The 24,061-nt window shown below is 46.0% G+C and overlaps 1 protein-coding gene across 1 annotated transcript in view; it reads left to right on the top strand.

The window, feature by feature from the left end:
• The first annotated feature begins 346 nt into the window (after positions 1–346).
• LOC126356242 (E3 ubiquitin-protein ligase ZNRF2) overlaps positions 347–24,061 on the top strand; it is a 143,771-nt gene continuing 120,056 nt past the window's right edge. Inside the window, exon 1 of the mRNA XM_050007068.1 lies at positions 347–574. Within this exon, the coding sequence (XP_049863025.1) occupies positions 415–574 (160 nt within the window). The 5' untranslated portion in view covers positions 347–414. The remainder of the gene's footprint in view (positions 575–24,061) is intronic.

The raw sequence follows: 24,061 nt of genomic DNA, 5'->3' as shown, positions 1-24,061 counted from the left end.
AACGAGGCGAGAATCTGGAATGCCGGAGTCTCCATTTCGAGCTTAACAGTGTAGTAGGACGTGTAATTCCACGCTGCGGCGTCGCCAGGTGCTCGGCCACGTACGTTTACACGAAAGCCTTATCTTTTGCTGTTGCACGATCGCTCGGGTGTAGAGAAGGCCGGAGTTCGAGCGTGTGGGGCGCAGCCTGCACGGCGACACGCGCTACCCGCCGAGCCGCGGCCGCGCGCATGCTCCTCGACGGGCGGGCGGCAGCGAAGCGCGCGCACCGCGTGTTGATATTTGGCGGGCCGGCCGCTCGTCCCCGGGAGAGAGGGGGGGGGGGGGGGCGGCTAAAATCGTTATGGCGGGCGCGGCGGTGGCGGCGGCGGCGCGCGGGCAGTCGCGACGCTGGCCTGCCGCCAGGCGCCAGCCATGGGCATCATCATCGGCTCGTGCGTGCCCGACCCGCAGGCGCAGGGCACGGCCGCCTCCGCCGCCCACCACGAGCTGGTGGCCGCCGCCGCCGCAGCAGCCGCCGCCTCCGCCTCGCCGGGGGTGGCCGGCGTGCGCGGCATCCGCAGGGTGCTCTACGGTGCGTCGCCGCCCACTTCCTGGCTCACCAGTCACTCTGCACTTTAAAATCTGCTGCCGAGGCAGGGGACTCTGTGGTGTGGTGGCCCTGGCACAAAGTAGTTTGCGACCGTTTAGTGCACGGAGTACGAAAGTCGTATGACGCTCACATACAGTGCTCCCTAGCTACGCCCCTTAGTTCTCACTCCCGCTATACATTTTCGTAAGTACTGCACTTTCTTGTTATCCTTGTGCATTCACAAATGAGGTGGTTTCAGCACCACAGATTTTGCAGATGTGTGCAGTTTTGCGTATGTGGTAACCTCTTGTCCCGTATTCGCGTCAGGAAGCTGTCGCCGAACTACCAGACGGATGTACCCTATAGTAGCAACCCCCCCCCCCCCCCGCCCCCCTCCCATCGTCACGCTTGTAATCGCGCAGCTGCATCCCGCACGTCGTAGTTGACCCTGACTGTGTACAACCAGTCGTTACATCTCGCCGAACACTGAGTTCCTGTGTAGGGCCCCTATTACTTTCACGTCTTCGGACATTCCGCGTAAGGTTTTGCGTACTGGGCGATCGAAAAGTAGCTGAAAAGGTCAAAAATCAGTAGCTCCGAAAGTTCCGCTAGTAGCGCGTATTCATAGAGCGCGCGCGCTCACACACACACACACACACACACACACACACACACACACACACACACACACACACACGAGAGAGAGAGAGAGAGAGAGAGAGAGAGAGAGAGAGAGAGAGGGGGGGGGGGGAGGATGGCTCGCATTTATTGCGAAAGGAGATACATTTGTTCGCAGTCACGTGAAGTTGTATCCGCCCTGAAGGTTAAACATTGTTGCTAGGTGCTTCGAATAGTAACAGAAGCAGACCGGCTGCTGAATTTTCCGTGCACATTCGAGGCACATTTACCTAGTAACGGGAGTTCAAATCTACGCAAGGATGAACTGTGTAGTCCCACTTTCCCAGCTGCTAGAACAAATGAAACGTCACGTATGGGCAAAACAGTAAATTTTTCTTCGTTAGATACTCGTAAAAGTGTATACCTCTCTGTGCGCATATAATTGAAATCTGCGCCCAGTGCTGTTGGAGAGTACTCATCCATACAGTTGCTAACGTTCGGCAATGCACACGTTGCAACGGAGTGTAACGTAAAAAGCATGGTAGACTCGTATTAAAATGCTTGACTCAAATCCTTCGTTGATTTTTTTCTGATGAGTCTTTTTTTAGGTCACGGCTACTTTCTTCCGTTGGCCTTCGGTAATGGAGCTAGTTCCTCGTTCCTTATGGCCTCGCTCTCGCAGCGACATTTAACACGCGCAGCAAAAATGGCGAACGTTTGTTGCAGTTGGTACTGGCGGAACACAGTATGTGTGACAACACGGGCTGAAGGGATTGCAGTCAAATGACATGACGTTGCGTTGTAATGCTGTATGTTCTGTTCTCTGTACATTTCGATTTGTACAGCAATCATAATGACGCACAAAGATTGACCTTCTGCTGTGCAGATAAGTGTCGCCTTGTGCTTTAACCCTTTTTGTTGTGGTCCTTAGGTACGGTGGTCATATAATTTTATTTTGGTAATGTTTGGGATGTGGACTCACCCCTCGAAACGAGAAGTTGACCTGCCCGGTACAGTCAACAGTATGCTTTTCTACAAATGGCGTGTTAGCTTTCATTATTGCACCGTGTCCTAGGAAGAAGAAGATTACTTTCAGCAGATTTCGTCATTACTAGACCTCTTAATGTAGTTTGCAAAGCTCTTGCATAACAACAATGTAGAACTAGTCTGCATTTTAATTAACTGTAATCTTCTCGGCGTGTGTACCGTATTATTGTAGGTACCGTAATAGTTAGCTCATTTGAGTTACTGAGTGTTGTAGGATTGCAAGGGGGGAATGTCCGGTGGTGGTGTGTGGCTGTACTTGATCTAGTCGGTCATGTCGTTCATGTCGTTCAACTGTCTACGACTAATACTGCGAGGTGATGAGACGTGGAAAGACTACGTCGCAAGTACGGAGGGCTTCTGTTACGGACACCGCGCAGAAGACAGTGTTTGAAATCCTTACGAAGAACGCTTTACAGCAGACGTCAAAGCAATCCAGACAGAGACTGCGAGGTCGATGAGAACAGGTCGGTGAGCTGTCTGTATAATAGTCTAAGAGATGCTACAGGAACTTAGATGAGAATCGTTGGGACCAAGAAAATGACGTCCCCACATATCTTTGAATACTTTTACGGAAGCGCCACTTCAGGCTTCTGTACAGCAGTTCTACCCTTTACTTCTGGTCTCTTCTTTAGTGTCATACCGAGGCATAGATAAAGTACTTTTTTCCTCACTACAAGTAAGACTGGAGTAGGAGGACGAGGACTAACACGGATTCAAAGTACTCTCTTTGCAATGTTTTTGCGAAGTATGTAGAATCGTGGTCCTATTACTGACGCGTCAGTTAAAAGTATCTCGCGTGCAAATGATTTTTCGTGCGCTATACTAAAAATCAGGCAGCTACTCGGTGCCCGCCAAATGAGACAATGCGCTAGTTGCACACTGCACTTCGATTACTTTAGACTCTCGAATGGCCATCTCGTTTTAAACTTCCCTAAATTACAGGAAGAGTACGTCGGGGATAGTTGCTGATCGAGGCTAAGTGGCATATCGATTCTGACACCAACGATTTGATTAACGGCGTGGATGTTTTCGGTGCGTTGAATTATGTCACATTTTCCCTCGGGAAAACGCCATTTCGTAAACCTCACGCGAAGGGGTGCGCGGTAAGCGACATCCGATGTTCATGTGTCGCCGCGAGTTGCGCGTGCGGGAATCTGGCCGCGGAGTCCCGGGTTGGCAACGCCGGGTTCAATACCACGCACGCGGCGGCGCGGGGGCGTGGGGGCGTGGTTGGCCGCTTCCCTATCGACCCCGGAACACCTGCTGTCCTGTCCAGGTAGCCGCTCAGTCTCCCCGGCTTCCGCCCGCCTCTGCGTGACTCCGAATTTCGACCGCACCGTTTGGCACGCTTCGCCCGTTTTCGGGACGGGCTCGGATCGATAAGGCGGCGTGCGCTGCAGACATTTCGGCTCACAGTGGCTCCGCCGAAATCTCACCAGGTCAGCGCCGCGCGAATCCCTGGCTGGCGCCGCTGCGCTCATGCCGCTCGGCCTTCCAGAGAGTGCCTGCGTCTTGTTGGTACAGCCGCTATTGTGTGTATCAGCTATTGTTTAAATTTGTGGAACTGGCCATCATTGATTCTATTTACCACTCTGTGATCCTGGGACTCATTCTCTCCTCCCTCTTTCTTTAAATTTGATCATTTTCCTTTCAAGTTATTGTTTAGGAGTGAGTTGTAACGAATTACGCGTCCAGTCGCTTTCTTTTTTGCCTTTTTGTGGTGTTAAGCAACACCTTTTCTCGTTAATTAGCCGTAAAAATTATTTTTTCAGGATTTTTTTATGGTTCTTTTGCATACCAGTGATTGATTTGTGACTGTATGCGCCGGTTCGCCGTACCGGAACCTCTGACGAAAAAAGTGCTAAAATGTTTTAAAACGTTAAAAAATTTAAAAAAGAAGAGTCACAGTTCTGGAACCTCTTCTTTTACAGATCAAGCACTGTCTACAATTGTTGCCTCAGTTCCATTATTTATGCGGAATGGCCGACAACATACACACCTAGTTTCAGCTAGGCGGCTCGGAGCCTAAGTGTCAGTCCAACAGTCCAGTTGTCTTCTGTTGAGTCCTTGTTAATCGATCGTATCAGTGTCATTTTCTATTATTTGTGACATTGATCTGTATGTGTGAAAAATGCGAAGTTGAGAAAGGCGGTTCAAAAGTTGGAGGAAGGTAAGACATCAGTTTTTTAGAGTTTCAAATGCACTAAAGTAATACAGTGTCAGTTTTTCTGCAAGATAGTTGGTTGTTAACAAGTATTTCAGGTTGTTTCCAGAATGATATTTTCACTCTGCAGCGGAGTTTGCGCTGAACCTTCCAGGAGTGTTAGTTATGCAAGGTTCGCAGGAGAGCTTCTGTAAAGTTTGGAAGGTAGCAGACGAGGTACTGGCAGAAGTAAAGCTGTGAGTACCGGGTGTGAGTCGTGCTTCGGTGGCTTAGTTGGTAGAGCACTTGCCCGCGAAAGGCAAAGGTCCCGAGTTGTAGTCTCGGTCGGGCACACAGTTTTAATCTGCCAGGAAGTTTCATTTCAGGCTGTGTTCCTCATTCTGATGCTTGTCCTGAAGTGCGTGTTCAATTTATGTACGACAATGACAAGTTCGGGAACACTTCCATTATTGTCAGAAGAAGGGTTCTTATTACCATTATGTGTATTACAGTCAGGAGCTAGACTAGTAAACAGTTCTCTCTTATTTCATGCTCATCCGGATCGTCGCATACTCCACCACTTTTCCCAAACGCGAGGTACATGGAGGCGTGAACTGAACTAACTTTTTCGCTGTGAAATTAGTGCTTTCTTTGACTTCGATGTGCGCTTTTAGCACCTTTTAAAATAAATGTGATCTCACGTATCACCTAGTTCCATACACTTATATGTTTGCATCTACGATCTCCAGCTCAGTATCAAATCCATATCAGAGTGTACCTTCACAGACGGAGCGTGGGATGAATGTTTGCGAGCTTTTATTATTCTGATCGCATCTTCTCGGTCTCTAATACGGCACTATGTAAGAGGCCGAAGAATAGTCGCAGAACTCGAAGGTCGGTTTTGAGGGAACAATCTCTGTAAATAGTCGGAGTCTTGCTGTAACTGTTCGGCCAATTCAGCCTTTTCAGCATTCCTCCAGTACTCTCTCGCCAGACAACCCTGTGTGCATTCTCGTTGCAGGCCTAGCGAGATTGGCCCAGTGAGTAGCTCATTCGACCAGAATTCTGCTCCCCATCTCGCCCACTTGATATAGGTTTTCCGTAGCCTCCCCACATCGATTAAGGCAAATGCCTCCAAAGAAAGTTTCTCTTGATGAGGACACTGCCGATTCCCTATCCCAGTGCAAGCTTGTGCTCAGTATCTACTGACGACGTCGTCGACAACGCATTAATCTTCCTTAATTCCCATAGGCTGTGATAATGTGACTAGTGTAATTATACATTCCACATATTTAAATTTTGTTACAGTGTGGTCTATTATAGAGGAGTTTTTCAAGTAACGTCTTTCACAAAAAAAAAAAAAAAAAAAAAAAAAAAAAAAAAAAAAAAAACCTAGTTTCTCCGATGTAAGTCTGCTAGCTTTCGTGGCCGTTGTCACTAAAGTTAAAAATCATATGGGTTGTTAAGCCGCGTCATATTTCCTTCTAAAATAATCGACGTTTGGACTCCTCTGCTGGGATCTTCTTCAGGATGTTGCTAGAACACTATACTATGGGTGGCCCATCGTCATTGGATGGAAAGGCACTATTCCACACTTGCGGTAAAGAAGGGTTATTGGTTGAAATTCCTCCTACTGCTATTGGTTGGCCGTCGTCATTGGCTAGATGAGAAACGGACAGAGCAAGAGAGGGGGAATATTTACCCAAAATAATATTGTCCTCCGAGGTGAGATGCAGCATGTCTTTTGTATTGCTCGCATCCCGCGACCGCATATTCACTTCCTTGATGGCGGGGAGCCACGATGCCAGAATCCTATAGCCGTGCTCTCTATTGAAATTACATGCATTCTTGGAAATTTCAAGCGCTTCTCGAATCTTTCGTTTAGCCAATAACGCCTTCCTCTGTATAAGTGCGGGAATATTAGCCTGTGCTGCTAGCCCACCAATGGTAGCCACAAGAATTTTAACCGATACGAGAACGCGACACTGGTCTGTGACAGTGTTCTAACAATAGTGGACACCGAAACATCCTGATGAAGATCCCAGCAAAGGGATCGAAACGTCGATTATTTTAGGAGGAAATATGACGCGATCTAAAAACCCAGAAGATTTTATCATTGGTTTCTCCAATAGCTTACCAAGAAATGGAAACCCTTACATTTTCTTTAACTACAAATCAGCTCATGTGATAATGATTCATAATATCCCCTTATACTTTTTCTACCAGGTATTTTTAGGGCTTTGACTGACTCTTGTTGTGATTCATCAACCTTAAAGTCTAAACCCGGTACAATTTTACAATACAGTCCACAGCTTTAGAATTCTTCGCGTTAAAAATTACTTGCAGCCACTAGACCAGGGTGATGTGGCAATGTCTGAGTGGATATTGCAAAATTAAAGAATTTTCTCTTAACTGAGTAGGTGGTAGGTGGCTTGAATGTTCTTTCAAAAATGTTGAAATTGGATGTGTATCAGGCGGTTTCTTGAATCTCTTTATTTTCTCGTTTGAAGGGCAACTGCCATCACATTATTTATTGGAATAACATTGTTCATCTCGTAAACAAGTTTAACCTGTTGCACAACGGAATGAGTCTACTTAGTCTTTGCGTTTGTTTCTGTTCCGTGCCGTTTTCTTCGTGTGATTCTACTGTTGCCTGTATCTTGGCGATGCCCCCTCATCCGTTCGTGCACTGCTTTATACTGGCGATGATAAACCGAGCGTAGGAGAGCTGCTGTGGAGGATAAAATCACAGTGCTTCGATTTATGGATTTTATTCGTTTATTTGTGTTTCATAATTACCCTGACGTAACACATTTGGACTTAGGAAATGATATTTCTCTTTCTCTCTCTTCTTACATTCTACTGCTTCTTCTTCGTCTTTGGTAGCGCTACAGCGCTACAGCCGTGGCTTCTTCAATGAGTTTCCTCCGCATTTCTCGGTTCATTGTGGCAACGGCCTTGGCGCAATGGATACGCCGGTTCCTGTGAGATCACCGAAGTTAAGCGCTATTGGGCGTGGCCTGCACGTGGATGGGTGACCATCCAGCCGTGTTTGCACTGTTACCATTTTTCGGGGTGCATTCAGCTTCGTGATGCCAATTGAGGAGCTACTCGACCGAACAGCTTCGGCTTCGGTCAAGAATACCATCATAAAGAACGGGTGAGCGGTGTGATGACCCCACGCCCCTCCTATCAGCATCCTCTTCTGAGGATGACACGACGGTCGGATGGTCCCGGTAGTCCACTCGTGGCCTGAAGACGGAGTGAAAAATAAATAAATAAATTTCTCTGTTCATTGCTGCTGTTTTCCACGACCAGACTCCCATACTGGTGAGATCATATATTACATCGTCAATCCATCTTCTTCTAGGTCTCCCTTTTCGCCTAGCTAAATGGATCACACCTTTAATCATTTCCTTCGGGATTCTATCCTCTGCCATTCTCTCAACGTGTCCGAGCAATCGTATTCGTTGTGGTTTCACAACTTTTACTTGTTCCTACCTTGTATTGATACTTGTAATTCGGCGTTGTATCGTGTTCTGTGGCCTCCTTCCTCCTTTATTGGACCATAGTTTTTACGTATTTTCAGCTCAAAGGTTCTTAGTGCATTTTTGTCATGTTCTGTCAACGTCCATACCTGTCACCCGTATGTGCAACTAGCCGGTTTAGGGAGTTGTATACCAATAGCTTTGTTTTGCTAGTAACAAGGCTGTTTCTGAAAAGTTGCAAATTTGGAAAGTAAGCTCTGTTTCCTACTTGTATTTCCTTTTTAGCCTTTTCAGTAGTGTTATCATTTGTTATTAGGTCTCCCAAGTAGCTAAAAGAGGACACTCCTTTTTAAGCATTTCCCACTGAAGTTTAGGTTTTAGTGGTTCTTCTAGTCTCAGGTTGCGACATTACCATATATTTTGTTTTGTTTTCATTTACTATGAGGCCAATTTTTAACGCTTCCATTTCCATTGCCCGGTATGTTTCTTGGAGTGCATTGATTTTTCTTCCTACTATAGCGATGTGATCAGCGTATGCACAAATCTGGCTAGCTTTCATAAATAAGGTGCCTCTTTATTTACTACACTATGCAGGACTATATTGAAGACGACAGTGGAGAGACTATCACTCGCTTCACGCCTCTATTAAAGTCAAAGCTTTCACTTGTTCTGCTAAGGACCTTTACTTTTGCTCTTGTCTCTGTCATCGCCACTCTGGTTAATCTTATTAGTCTAATACATATGCCAGCTTCTTCCAGTTCTTTGTATAGTTCTTGCCGGTTTATATCGTCAAAGGCTTGTTTGAAGTCGATGAATGGGAAATGCAGATCTACATCGTATCATAGAACTTTTCCATCATATGTCTTATCACAAATATTTGATTAATTGTTCTTCTGTCTGGTCGAAAGCCACACTGGTACTAACCTTGTATGTCTTCTGCGCACTTCTGTATCCTTTCGTTTAATATACGTTTGAAGATCTTATAAGCTGTGCCCTTTCTTATAGATGGGGATTTATTCGAGTTATCCGGCGTAGTTTTTGTTTCCCATATATCTGATATGGTGTGCATTTCCTTTATTACATCCTGTCCACAAGTTTTTATTAATTCAGGGGTTATGCTGTCTTCCCCGGGGCCTCGATTGTTTTTCGCCTTGTGTACAGGCTAGGAGACTTGTAGTGTTGTATTTCTTGCGTCATTGTCTACTTCCAGATCCACTCTTTCCTCCCGTTCAGCTGTGTCTTCACCTCTACACTGGCAGTTAGTGTATCTTTGAAATACTCTGCCCATGTGTTCTTCCTCCCTTATCATTTTCCCATCTTTACTGGAGGCTACCATTATTTTTGGCTGAAATCTGCTCTTTATTTTGCCTACAGCATGGTAGAACTTCCTTATTTCACTCTGTTCCTGTAAATCTCATATTTCTTGAAATTTCTTCTTAGCACACGTTTTTCTTTCTCCTGCAGAGTCTGTTATCTCATCTCCTTAATTCTCTATATTGTCACGTAGATAAAGGTGTAAGCAGATGAATGACGAACACTAACTTCTCGTAACGAAGGTTTATTCAGCACTTGCACATACAAGAGCACAGAGCGAAGTGCCTCCGGCCAGAACACACACAGTATATATACAGCTACAGAACATTCCAGTACAATGATTCTTGCCATTTGCGGATACTTCTAGAATATACTCAAACCTAAGATAGAAAAAAATGGCTCTGAGCACTATGGGACTTAACATCTATGGTCATCAGTCCCCTAGAACTTAAAACTACTTAAACCTAACTAACCTAAGGACATCACACAACACCCAGTCATCACGAGGCAGAGAAAATCCCTAACCCCGCCGGGAATCGAACCCGGGCGCGGGAAGCGAGGAAGATAGAAATTAAAATGTTTCAGTTCAGGTGAGTTTTGAACTCACGACCTTCCATGCAACAAGCTAGTATCATAACCACTACACTACGGCGACTGCACCATTTCGCTTCTTCTGCGACAATATTGTTGCACATTATTTCTGGTTTCTCTCTGTAGCGCTTTTGTTCTTGCCCTGTTCTTTTCCTCTGTTGCTGACCTGCATTCTTCATCATACAATTCCTGGATTCTTCTGTTCCTTCTTTTGCTTATTATTTCTTCTGCAGCATATGTAATGGCTTCTTCAGTCCTACTCTGCCTTTCGTCTACTCCCATTCAGTCTCTTTATTGCTCAACTTTTACCAACTATGGGTAACTTTTAGTGTTACTTGGTACTTTTTACTTGATCAGGGATTTTCAGTTTGTGAGTATTCTATTTCATGTTCTTTTTTGCGCACTTGCGATTTGTTAATGACAGTTTCTCTCTGAGGACTGATTTTATCGTGATGAATGGGTGTTGTGTGATGTCCTTAGGTTAGTTAGGTTTAAGTAGTTCTAAGTTCTAGGGGACTGATGACCATAGATGTTAAGTCCCATAGTGCTCAGCGCCATTTGAACCTTTTTTTTTTTAACTGATTTTATCACAAAGTGGTCTAAGTCACAGTTTGGTCCTCTGCAGCTCCGTACATCTATGGTAGACGTGAAGTGCCGTGCAGTCACTGAAATATGGGCAATCTAATTGACTACTTCATTGAGTGCAGACTTCCAGGTCCCACATGGATCCATTTGTGTGGGAAGCACGTACTTTTAATAATCTTATTATTCCTTGCTGCGAATTGGCATAGTAAGCCTCCATTCTCGTTGTTTTCTTCATGTAGTGAATATTTTCCAGAAACTAAATATTGATGTTGATTCCTTCTTAATTTTACATTAAAATCAATTATTACTAGCACCAGGTCGTATGTAGTACTGCGCAGCATACGTTTCCAAGTTTTCATAGAACTGTTCTTTTATTGTATCCTGTTTCTTCTCTTCCTAAATTTCTCTTAGTCTGAGTCTGGGCATCCTTTCATTTATGGGTTCAAACTCTAGTAAGCTAGTCCTAACTTCCCTAGTTATTATAAACCCTGTTCCGAATTGGCCTGTTGTTTCTTCTGGTCCGCTATACAACATCGAGTACTCAGGTTTATCTGTCTGCCCATTTCCTTGCCATCTTATTTGCTATAGCGCTACCACATCATAGTTAAATTTTAAGGTTTCATTGGCTATTTCTTTCATTTTTCCAGGCTGGAGAATTGTCCTTACATTCCATGAAGCTGTTGTCAGATCGTTTTATCCGTTTCCTTTGCCGGTGTCATGATACATGTTTTCCATGCAGTTTCCGAGGCTTCAGTTGAATTTCTATAATATTCATGGCCAACTTCCGATCGTGGGATTTGTCAGGTGGCGCGCCCGTTTCAGCCGAACTGGATGGACTATCGAGGAGCGGATCTGGGAAGGAAATCTTGGTGCCATTTAGCACTGAAGACTGGTGTGTCGACAGTGTTCTAACAGAAACTGAAATCTTCCATAGTAACGGTAGAGCGCCAAGTGGTCAGATCAGGTATGGTTTCTCGGCGTCAGTACTGCAGCTGGCACTGCAGTCTGTGCATGAGGGAGACATTTTTTTTCTGATGAAGCATGGCTGTATCTATTGGAGAACGTGCACTCTGAGAACAACCAACGTTGAAGTTCTAAAGTTCCTCATCGTGAAATGAAGAATGATGTGAAAACGGTAGTATGTCAGTCCAACACGAATTGTAGAACTGAACTTGTTCCAACAAACCATATATGCTGTTAGGTTTCTGAACAACATACTGCAACCAATTTTGAGAGAACTGACAACTAACTACAAGTCCTACAGTTGTTTGATGCTGGTCAGTGGAAGATATTGTTAAAGCAGGTGTCTGTGTGACGATGCCGCGAAGTGTTTTTAATAACAGGAATTATCCTACCTGAATTAGCCAGTTGACACATTAGCTAAGGTTTCAGCTCGAGTTTGTGTAATGTGTTTGTGTACAGCTCTGTGAACACATGTTAGGGACACTCTAGGCTGAAGTGCTGAATTACGACTTTCTCTGGCTGCTGGTGCTGTTTCTTTCAATTTGGCTAAGACTGAAAGCGACAAACCCAAGTCCAAGGAACGGACTGTAGCATGTATGGCGATCGGAGACTGTGTTCACAACATTGGTCACCGCTCAGCGCCGGATGTAGCGCTTGCCTCGTACGTGAAACACAGTGTATTTGTAAGTCTCATGACTGATTACAACGAAATGTCTGAGATTAGTTTTATACCTATGCTGGTCGGTGGAAGAGACTGATTTCCCTTGACTGCGTTCTAAATGTGCTTTGGTGGTACTGAAGTCAGGTGATCTAGAGTGCCACACGATCGCTTTCTTTTCCTTAGTATGTTCCGTTCGGATACTATTTTGGAGCAATTTTGTTCGTGCATTGTCTTGCTGAAAGTGCAGATTCCTCTGCTGGCTGCTGTAGGCGTTCAGAAGGATGCAAATTTTCGATCAGTAGAGTGCTGTGTCGTTTGCCGATGAGAGATTCTGGCAGGTAAGTCAAGATTTCCGTTTAGTGGCCTGTGCGGTCTTGGACTTTCTCATGCCTTGCCATTGGACTGTAGAAACGCATACCTCGAGTCACCAGACGAGCCGGATTTGCAACGCCCACCGGGTGTCCATAGCGCTCAGAGCAGAGGTACATGTGTGGGACGGACAGCTTCGTGGTTATTTTGAATGGTATAGCTGCTAATCGGTGGTTGTCTGACATCGAATTAGCGAGTAATCTGCATTTTGGACCGTCTGTCTAAATCTGCTCTGCAAGCCACCTGACGATGTGTGAGGGAGGGTACTTCTGGTACCACTCAGTTACTCCCCACTTCCCTGTTCTACTCCCGAATTGTCCGTGGGAAGAGAGACTGTCGGTAAGTCTCTGTATTAGCTCTGATTACGCGAATTTACTCATTGCGGTCATTTCGTGAGATGCATGTGGGAGGAAGTAATATGTTGTCCGACTATGCCCGGAAAGTTCTCGCTCTAAATTGAAACTCTAAAACTCTCCGAGGCGCACGTCGCCTCTGTCGTAATGCCCACCACTGGAGTTTGTTGAGCATTCTGTAATGCTCTCGCGCCGACTACACTTGCCAGTAACGAAATGCGCCACCCTTTGTTGGCTCTTCTCTTTGTCTTCTGTGAGTCCCACTTGGTAAGAATCCTAGATTGACGAGGAATACGCAAGAATCGATAGAACGAGCGCATGCAAGCCACTTTCTTCATAGATGAGTTATATTTTCGTAAGAGTCTTCCTATAAATCTTAGTTTTTATGAAAGTTAGCCAGATTTGTGCATACGCTAATCACATCGCTTAAGAGCGGCACGTAGAGTTTTACCTGACAGAAAGTCTTGAATCTAGTTGCAAACCTGATCCGATTCTCCGTAACCTCTCTTTTTTTCCACTACAAGGCGGTGCGGGACGGTGTCAAATGCCTTCTTGAAGTCGAGGAACACGGCATCAATCTGAGCGCCGATGCATCTCGTGGTGGAACAGAGCAAGCTGTTTCAAAGATCTCTGTCTGCGAAATCCATGCTGATTTTTATAGAGAAGATTTTCATTCTCCGAAAATATCACACATCTTGAGTATAAAATATGTTTCATAATTCTACAACAGATTTACGTCAACAATATAGGCCTAGAATTATGTGCATCTGTCCTACGGCGTATCTTGAAAACGGGAATGACCTGCCCTTTTTACCAGTGCTAGCATCATCTTTGTACAATCTTGCAGGTGTCTCGTCTGGAGAGCTACTTTCTGCGAATGGGTTATGAATAGTTTCACACTGGGCGCCTTCCTTCTCTGAAGAATCCACGTTCAGAAATTACTGTGTACTGAATCGTCATAGTATGCATTACCGGGCCACAGGAAAGTGGAGTGCGTCATTTCGATCGGCGTGGTCCGGTAACGTATGGTGTGGAATCTTCGGAGATGAAGTCATCGGTGCACACTACTTTGCAGACACGCTGACAGGCGAGATGTATCGAGCTTTTATTGTCGACAGTTTAGATAATCTCCTTGAAAATGTTAGTCTTAACGTTGGACATTAGAGGCCGTAAGTGAGTGTAGAAGTGTAGCACGATGGTCACCCGACGTACTCTCCTCGCGGTCTTACGCAATAGGGGAACAACAGATTTCCTGGAATATGTTTAGGACGCCTTGTTCCTCAGGAATGGCCTCACCGTCTCCCAATTTAACAGCAACGGAATTTTTGTTGTGGGGATGTCTAGAAAATGGTGTTGGTGTCATCGAACCCACAACTGTAGATGACATTACCACCAGAACATGTATCTGAACACAGCCAATTGTGTAGAGCCTGTTGCTCCACCATTGACATTTTTATCGTTTCTATAAATCGTTTCTGAACTCTGTGAAAAATAATATAATTAACTATATTCCTGGCTAGCTAGGCAAATACTCCTTAAGTTGCAGAGAAAATCCGTTACATAAAAAAACCCTGTAGATATATCATTGACGTCGGTTTGCAGTAGGGTTTTGGAGCATATACTGTATTCAAACATTATGAATCACCTCGAAGGGAACGATCTATTGATACGTAATCAGCATGGTTTCAGAAAACATCGTTCTTGTGCAACGCAGCTAGCTCTTTATTCGCACGAAGCAATGGCCGCTATCGACAGGCGATCTCAAGTTGATTCCATATTTCTAGATTTCCGGAAAGCTTTTGACACCGTTCCTCACAAGCGACTTCTAATCAAGCTGCGGGCCTATGGGATATCGTCTCAGTTGTGCGACTGGATTCGTGATTTCCTGTCAGGAAGGTCGCAGTTCGTAGTAATAGACGGCAAATCATCGAGTAAAACTGAAGTGATATCAGGTGTTCCCCAGGGAAGCGTCCTGGGACCTCTGCTGTTCCTGATCTATATAAATGACCTGAGTGACAATCTGAGCAGTTCTCTTAGGTTGTTCGCAGATGATGCTGTAATTTCCCGTCTAGTAAGGTCATCCGAAGACCAGTATCAGTTGCAAAGCGATATAGAAAAGATTTCTGTATGGTGTGGCAGGTGGCAGTTGACGCTGAATAACGAAAAGTGTGAGGTCATCCACATGAGTTCCAAAAGAAATCCATTGGAATTCGAGTACTCGATAAATAGTACAATTCTCAAGGCTGTCAGTTCAACTAAGTCCCTGGGTGTAAAAATTACGAACAACTTCAGTTGGAAAGACTACATAGATAATATTGTGGGGAAGGCGAGCCAAAGGTTGCGTTTCATTGGTAGGAGACTTAGAAGATGCAGACTCCCCTGCGGGTCCGGGGTTTAGAATAGGCCCGAAGTATTCCTGCCTGTCGTAAGAGGAGACTTAAAGGAGCCCCTCCCCATCAAGGGGGTAGTTAGCGCCTGCTTCCGGAGACGGACGGTTCCAAGACCTATATTTGCGGTCATTTTGGTTTTTCACTTCTTCTGGGTTCTTCCTTCGTTTGGTTGGTTCCTTTCTTTGTTCTTCTCCATCTCACTGTCTTCCTTATCCTTCTCCTTGCCTTCTTCTCCTTGCCTTCTCTGGTCTCCGCCTCGGTGTTTGAGACAGTCTGTCCTTTCTTTCCCTCTCTCCTTTATTTTCCTCTCTCCTTTCTTTCCCTCTCTCCTTTCTTTCCGTCTCTCCTTTCTTTCCCTCTCTCCTTTCTTTCCCTCTCTCCTTTCTTTCCCTCTCTCCTTTCTTTCCCTCTCTCCTTTCTTTCCCTCTCTCCTTTCTTTCCCTCTCTCCTTTCTTTCCCTCTCTCCTTTCTTTCCCTCTCTCCTTTCTTTCCCTCTCTCCTTTCTTTCCCTCTCTCCTTTCTTTCCCTCTCTCCTTTCTTTCCCTCTCTCCTTTCTTTTTCCTCTTCTTCCTTCCTTCCTGTGCGTGCCTGAAGGCCGACCCACGCGTTCGCACGCGTAGCCGGTGACGGGGTAACGCGTAATTCCCCGCCCTGGGTAGACAAGGAAGGCACGCACGTACCCCCTAGTAAAGGCCAGGCCCAGGGAGGGGTGATTGCCTGAGCTGATACCTTCCGACCATGCCGATTGGTCCCTCCGTCCGTTTCTCGGGAGGTGTGGCCTGAGGTGTGAACAATCGCCTAAGGCGGGAGTGCCCTCTGAGAGGGTCCCCACAAGGAAGGAGCGCGCCATCGGAGACGCTGGCAATCATGCGGGATTCCTCCGCAATGGATTTCTCTTCTTCTTCTCTCTCGACTTCTGCCCACAAACGGAAACTTGACCAGCAACCAGTGACAGAAATACTACCGCCTGCCCCACAGTTCCTCGTAGTTTCTCGATCTGAGGACGGAAAGGATTTTTCGTCTGTCAACCCTTTCGTTATCCAGAAGGGGGTAGATGCCATAAGCGGATCGGCCAAGTCTTGTACCAGGTTGCGTAACGGTACCTTGTTACTAGAAACTGAGAGCGCCTTTCAGGCACAAAAACTGCTTTGGGCCACACTCCTGTACACGTTCCCCGTCCGGGTGGACGCTCACCGCACTTTGAATTCGCCTCGTGGTGTGGTATATACACTCCTGGAAATGGAAAAAAGAACACATTGACACCGGTGTGTCAGACCCACCATACTTGCTCCGGACACTGCGAGAGGGCTGTACAAGCAATGATCACACGCACGGCACAGCGGACACACCAGGAACCGCGGTGTTGGCCGTCGAATGGCGCTAGCTGCGCAGCATTTGTGCACCGCCGCCGTCAGTGTCAGCCAGTTTGCCGTGGCATACGGAGCTCCATCGCAGTCTTTAACACTGGTAGCATGACGCGACAGCGTGGACGTGAACCGTATGTGCAGTTGACGGAGTTTGAGCGAGGGCGTATAGTGGGCATGCGGGAGGCCGGGTGGACGTACCGCCGAATTGCTCAACACGTGGGGCGTGAGGTCTCCACAGTACATCGATGTTGTCGCCAGTGGTCGGCGGAAGGTGCACGTGCCCGTCGACCTGGGACCGGACCGCAGCGACGCACGGATCCACGCCAAGACCGTAGGATCCTACGCAGTGCCGCAGGGGACCGCACCGCCACTTCCCAGCAAATTAGAGACACTATTGCTCCTGGGGTATCGGCGAGGACCATTCGCAACCGTTAGGCCGTCTTCCGCTCACGCCCCAACATCGTGCAGCCCGCCTCCAGTGGTGTCGCGACAGGCGTGAATGGAGGGACGAATGGAGACGTGTCGTCTTCAGCGATGAGAGTCGCTTCTGCCTTGGTGCCAATGATGGTCGTATGCGTGTTTGGCGCCGTGCAGGTGAGCGCCACAATCAGGACTGCATACGACCGAGGCACACAGGGCCAACACCCGGCATCATGGTGTGGGGAGCGATCCCCTACACTGGCCGTACACCTCTGGTGATCGTCGAGGGGACACTGAATAGTGCACGATACATCCAACCATCATCGAACCCATCGTTCTACCATTCCTAGTTCACAAGGGAACTTGCTGTTCCAACAGGACAATGCACGTCCGCATGTATCCCGTGCCACCCAAAGTGCTCTAGAAGGTGTAAGTCAACTACCCTGGCCAGCAAGATCTGCGGATCTGTACCCCATTGAGCATGTTTGGGACTGGATGAAGCGTCATCTCACGCGGTCTGCACTTTCAGCACGAACGCTGGTCCAACTGAGGCGCCTGGTGGAAATGGCATGTCAAGTCTTTCCCCAAGACTACATTCAGCATCTCTACGATCGTCTCCATGGGAGAATAGCAGCCTGCATTGCTGCGAAAGGTGGATATACACTGTACTAGTGCCGACATTGTGCATGCTCTTTTGCCTGTGTCTATGTGCCTGTGGTTCTGTCAGTGTGATCATGTGATGTATCTGACCCCAGGAATGTGTCAATAAAGTTTCCCCTTCCCGGGGGCAATGAATTCACGGTGTTCTTATTTCAATTTCCAGGAGTGTATTTACGAAATTTCAGTCACCAACAGTCTTTTCCGAATGCGAAAATATTTTGTTGAGCCCAACCTACATAGGTAGGAATGATCATCGAAATAATATAAGAAAAATCAGAGCTCTAACAGAAAGGTTTAGGTGTTCGTTTTTCGCGCGCGCTATTCGAGAGTGGAATGGTAGGGAGGTAGTATGATTGTGGTTCGATGAACGCTGTGCCAAGCACTTTAATGTGAATTGCAGAGTAATCTTCTAGACGTAGATGTATATGTAGATATGGTAATTTATAGGTATACAGGGAATCAAATGACGTGACAGTGGTTGGCGGTTTTTCTGTTGCTGCCCGATGGCTGAAGGCGCCCCTCCACTTCAATATGGAAATACTTTCCGGGTTAGAGTCAAAGGTGGAATATGGAAGTCGTAGTGAGTATCTCCAAACCTTAGTACCGACAGACTGATTGCAGCCGACAGCCGGCCGCGGTGGCCTCGCAGTTCTAGGCGCGCAGTCCGGAACCGTAAGACTGTTACGGTCGCAGGTTCGAATCCTGCCTCGGGCATGGATGTGTGTGATGTCCTTAGGTTAGTTAGGTTTAAGTAGTTCTAAGTTCTAGGGGACTGATGACCTAAGCAGTTGAGTCCCATAGTGCTCAGAGCCATTTGAACCATTTTGCTGCCGCCACACGAAATACGTCTTTTTTAGTATGAGATGCTTAGTGTCCTGGTACAGCACAAGACGAACCAAAACCCTCTGAAAAACGAAAGAAAGATGGTGCGTCCTGGTGCCTCTCGAATGTTCCTCATACTTGTAAGTTGTCATATGTACAGTCACCTCGTTTTCACCCGCGGCTAACTATTCTAAGTACGAAAGTCTTACTACACTTTTTTTTTTTCCTTTCTTTCCAGATAGTGAGATATGTAGGTACGAGGTTTGGTTGAAATTGCTCCAGTCGTTTACACACTGATGCTTATGTGGCACGACATACCGACCCTGAGAAGTAGGAATATGTTTAAACCCCCCCCCCCCCCAACACACACATATACAGACATTTTCTAGTTGATAGTAAAAAAAAAAAAAAAGTAACGTGGACCAGTTTTGGTTGAAATCGCTCCCGGTGTTATTGACCTACGCATGAACGTGCACATATACACCCATTGTTTGCTGGAGACTGGAGGATGTTCTGAAAGAACAACTGTTTCGGGACGACATATTTCCTGACCCACTTCGCCGGCCGGGGTGGCAGAGCGGTTCTAGGCGCTACAGTCTGGAAGCGCGCGGCCGCTACGGTGGCAGGTTCGAATCCTGCCTCGGGCATGGATGTGTTTGATGTCCTTAGGTTTAAGTAGTTCTGAATTGTAGGGGACTGATGACCTCAGAAGTTAAGTACCATAGACCTCAGAGACATTCGAACCTGACCCACTTCGCTAGAAAATAAAATTTCGTTTCTCGCTCTGCGCGAAATAAATACCGGCTATTGGCGCGTTTACGTTAATTGTAACTTGGAGCGACTAGAGTTGGCGCAACGAGCTGTGAAGCAGAATCCGTGGAGTTCGAAAAGCGTGTGAGGCGCGGCGCGGCGCGAGGTGAAGTCCTGTGTAACCGGCTGAAACCCCGGCGCGCAAGCGTGTAAGCCTCTTACTGGGCCGCCCAGCACGCCTCCTCTGTCCACTGCGAGGAAACACCCGTGCTGTCGCCGTGGGCGCAGCCTTCACATTGCCACGTCCGAGAAATGATCTCTGAAAAAAAAAAAAAAAAAGAAAAAAAAAGATAGCGTCGGCTTGAAGAAATCATTGGGCAAATTTCCTACCCGTCACCTTCATGCTGCCGGTTCTAAATCTATATATCCTCTGTAAATTAGAACTAATGGCATGGGAGAGAGTTCTTAGCATGTTAGGGCCTTTTACTGTTCCAGTCGCTGCAATACATATTCAACAAGATGATGCTAGTCCGGTTTGAGCGTAAAATAAAACATTTCAGCGTAAACAATACTAGCATCATTAGTCACAAGATACCCGCTGTTACTCCACTCGTCGGGTTAAAATAAGGTAACCATTTAAATTAGGGGAAAAAATTGAAAACAAAAAACAGCTCTTATTCTATTGCAAACACTTATACTGTATTTACCCTAGTATTCGCTATCCTTAACTATTATTTGACTGATATGTACAATGTTGCATGGAGAGCTGCATCAAACCAGTCTCAGGACTGAAGACGACGACGACGACGTCAACAACAACAACAACAACAACAACAACAACATGTACAATGTTTTTGCAGCATTATAATATTTGTGATTTTGTAAGACTACGTGTGTGTGTGTGTGTGTGTGTGTGTGTGTGTGTGTGTGTGTGTGTGTGTGTGTGTGTGTGTGTGTGGTGTGGAGTAGTGTAACGTGTTTTGTTGGATGATGATGAGATGTGCCGGCACACATCCTACTCCTCGTCACGCTCGCTCGCTCAACTCAGCAGACAAGCTACGTTTCTACACCTGTTAACTCGTTACTAGGTGTGTACGTAAAAATGAGGATTTCATCTTCTACTGGAGTCCGCTAGCATTGAGTCGTACTGTTATTAGTCCTACACTGGTCGGAAGTCCATAGGCTTACTTATAATTTGTTACGACTGTAGTGGAATGCAATAAAATTAAGATCATGCCAATATGATTATCAGTTGCATGAGGCACCACTTCTTATATGAAATGAGGACTGCTAAGCAGAAGAGACTAAATGCTATAAAAAGCCGTTATACCATTTATATCGATTATTGATCTTAAATTAAATTTTGTTGTAGTACTGTGAATGAGTAAGACTTCATAGTAGCAGATTCCAGTAGGCGACGCAGTTCTCTTCAGCACGTACACGCCCAGCTGCGAGTTGGCAAGCTTAGAAACGCTGAGCGAGCAAGTTCAGGCCTACCCTCGTGAGGTAGGCGCCACGGCCTGTCTTTCTCGTGGGCCTCGTGGAGGAGGGTGATACGTGCAGTTTGTCAGTGTATTTGGGCATGTTACGTCTTATTTACTATTACAGCTCACCTTTCTTCTCCTCCTCCTGATCCTTTTCAGTGCTACTGTTGTCACTGTCACTGTCCACCCTCTTGAGATTGTCGCTACGTTGCGTATAGGCATGCCTGTTGTGTCGTAACCGCAGGTACGCTTCGTGTGTTGTTTTTGAAATACTGTTTGTTCACACATTTAACTGTGCCCATTGTTTTTGGTCTCTTATTGCTGTATATAAGCGTGTGTCTGTTTCTGTGTGGTCTAAGTGTAGTATTGCCCGCAGAAGAAGACAGAGTTTGCATGTAGATGCCTGTCTCAGAATCAGGCGGTTAAGTGCGTGGGGATAAGGTCCGTGTCCAGTTCAGAAATGTACCATACCGCGGCTGGGGCCGATATTTCTCATTCTCAGCCGCTCCCTTATGTCAGGCGTACAGCCTACACCCCTCATCATTTACATCCCACCCACCTTGCCATGTATCTGAATGCCAGATTTTAAGGTGACATGTCTGTATCGGTACACTAATTAATTATAGTGTGTACCTTATCTAGTCTCCCCATCTTTAACCAGTACCTTGCAGTTCTATATTTGATCGTGATATCTAACTGGCATATTCCGAGCACCAACACAGGGTGCATCCACTAAGATGTTGCCGAAGGCGTCAGACAGCCTAAGTAGGGCACTTCTCTAGCCGGACGATGTGGGTGAGCGGTTCTGGGCGCTTCAGTCTGGGACCGCGCGACTGCTACGGTCGCAGTTTCGAATCCTGCCTCGGGCATGGATGTGTGTGATATCCTTAGGTTAGTTAGGTTTAAGTAGTTCTAAGTTCTAGGGGACTGATGACCTCAGATGTTAAAGTCCCACAGTGCTCAGAGCTATTTGAACCATTTTTGAACACCTCTGCCACCGTCTGATTGATGCTTTGTTGGTGACCAGGTCCAGTCTTCGTGCTCACGTACTAGCCACGAAGCTGTGTATTGATCCTAAGAGTGCACAATGGTATGTCCAAATGACTGTTAGAGGTACTCTGTACTGGTTCGAATTTAACCTCAACATTTTATGTAATATTTTTTCACCTTTGTCTGTTATTAGCCTTATGTGTTCGAGCAAATTCAACTTTATCATCTGTATATAGTCCAAGATAGCGCCTTAACATGTGCTCGTTTGATGTTTGTGCCCCCTATTTTAACCGAAGGACTTCTTTGGGGTGATACTTTCGGTAATGTGTATGTTGTTTTGTTTTCGGCATCCTGAGTCTTTTGTTGTGACACTATTTTGTAATTGTTTGTAATATTCCACTGGCTTTCTCTTCTAGCTGGACTCTCTTGTTTGCAGAGACTACGTCTAATAAGTCATCTGCGCAGGTGACAGTTTGGTCTGACCTGTCATCTCCAGCCAGAAGTTGTAGGAGGGGTTCGATTGTTAACTCTCAGAAGATCTATCCGTGAGGACACCATTTGGTAATTCTTTTAATTCCTTTCATCCTATCTCCCATTCGACTACTCGGTCCTCACAGTTGTATAGCAAACTGTTGTACAGTGATTTCGGTACCTCCAGATGTCTTAACCTTTGCAACATTGCGAGCCACCAGTGGTAATAGAATCCTCTGACAGTGTCAGTCATTATTGCCATGGCGTATTACTGTGTTTACCGGTTCTGAAGCCGAATTGGTGTTGGCGAATGCTCTGTGGGTTTGCGAACGCTTACACAGTAGCTTCCCGGAATCTTTGCTAGTGTGTTTTGTTAGGGATATAGGTCTGTATGTCTTTGGCTCTGTAGGATTCCTGATTTCTTAATAATAACTGCTTCGCAGGTTTTCTGTACTGTAGGTACCCTACCCGGCCGTAAGGCATCGTGTAGTAACGTTGTTAGGGACTGAGTGATCTCCGGTGCTAGTTTTTTCAGTATTTCCGTGTGGATACCATTTGATCCAGGTGCTTCTGTGGTTTTGAGCTCTGAGATTGCTAGCGCAACCTCATATTGCGCAGAAGGAAAGGTGACGGCGGCAGTGTTGGTAGAGTGTGTTTAGTTCTTCTCTTAGTGTTGTGTAATATTGTGTATCTGAATCGATGACGTCGTCAGGGAGCAGTTTATACAGCAGAAGTTCCGCTGTCTTCTTCCATCCCCTCATCATCGAACCGTCATCCAGCCGTAACGTTCCCAGAACTAACGGGGTTTTATTTTCTTTGTTAGTATTTTTGTATACTTCCCCCCATATATTTTGCTCTGTGTTGGTACAAACCGTTCCCAGTGTTGTTTACGCGTGTTGTATAGGGTTTTTCTGTACAAGTCTTCTGCATGCCTGTACACCTTAAGTCGTATGCGTATGTCTCGGTCCAGTATAGTCCTCTCATGCGATGTATTCTAGTGTATGTCCATCGTGTAGTACAGTCAGGTATGAATAAATGCTTAAGCAGATGGCCAGATTATTAATAGAGAAAGGCAAAGAAGTCATCGTCGGGATGAACCAGAGAAAATGACAAATACAATGCGGTCAGCAGAACCAATAAGGAAATGTAGAAATTGGTGGAATAGACTTCAAAAAAGTAACCAGCTTCTAGTACTTCGATAGTCTTTTAGACCTCAACAACTTATCACGAAAGATCGCCCAGGATCCTCGCACTCAAAAAGCCACGTTTTGCACTTAATAAATTCCTCTACTGCAACCTTCTTTAAAAGACAAGTAAGACTAAAATTTATAGTACAATTGCCCAACCAGTGGCTTTATGTTGAACTGCGAAATAGTCACGAATATGAAGACGGCAAGGAAGCTTATGGCCTCCAGAAACGCAGTCGTCAGACAGAAATTTGGAATTTTTCGGGAAATTGATATACGAAGACGAATCAAAAGCAGAGTAAAATAGTGTAGTACAAGTCTTACAGGTAAAGTTCAACCGCGAGCATCAACTTGGTATGGTCATGTAACGTGAAGAGAGGTACAAGCTATAATGGAACTTTCGAAAGGAAGCACGAAATGCAGAAGACGAAGGCGAGAACCAAGACAAAAATGGTTAGGTAACATTAGAAAAGCTCGAACAGAAAGGTTTAGGTGTTCGTTTTCCCGCGTGCTGTTCGGGAGTGGAATGGTAGAGAGATAGTATGATTGTGGTTCGATGAACCCTCTGCCAAGCACTTAAATGTGAATTGCAGAGTAGTCATGTAGATATAGATGTAGATGTTGATGAGGCAAGGGACTGAGTTCGATTTGAGTGGCGTACACTAATTTACCGTCAGTGTTCACAAGAGTTACATGATGAATAGGCCACTGGTCTCAGCAGCGTGCGCCGAGTGATGTCTGGGAGATAGCGAAACAGGTTCCAGGAAGCGGTGGGGGAAAGCATTATTTTCTTACTATTCGAGAGTTAGGTGTAACG

This window comes from Schistocerca gregaria, chromosome 3 (assembly GCF_023897955.1).
Source record: "Schistocerca gregaria isolate iqSchGreg1 chromosome 3, iqSchGreg1.2, whole genome shotgun sequence".
Classification (NCBI taxonomy): Eukaryota; Metazoa; Arthropoda; class Insecta; order Orthoptera; family Acrididae; genus Schistocerca; species Schistocerca gregaria.
The sequence above is the reverse complement of the archived record's forward strand: the minus strand, read 5'-3'. Positions and strand labels throughout refer to the sequence as shown.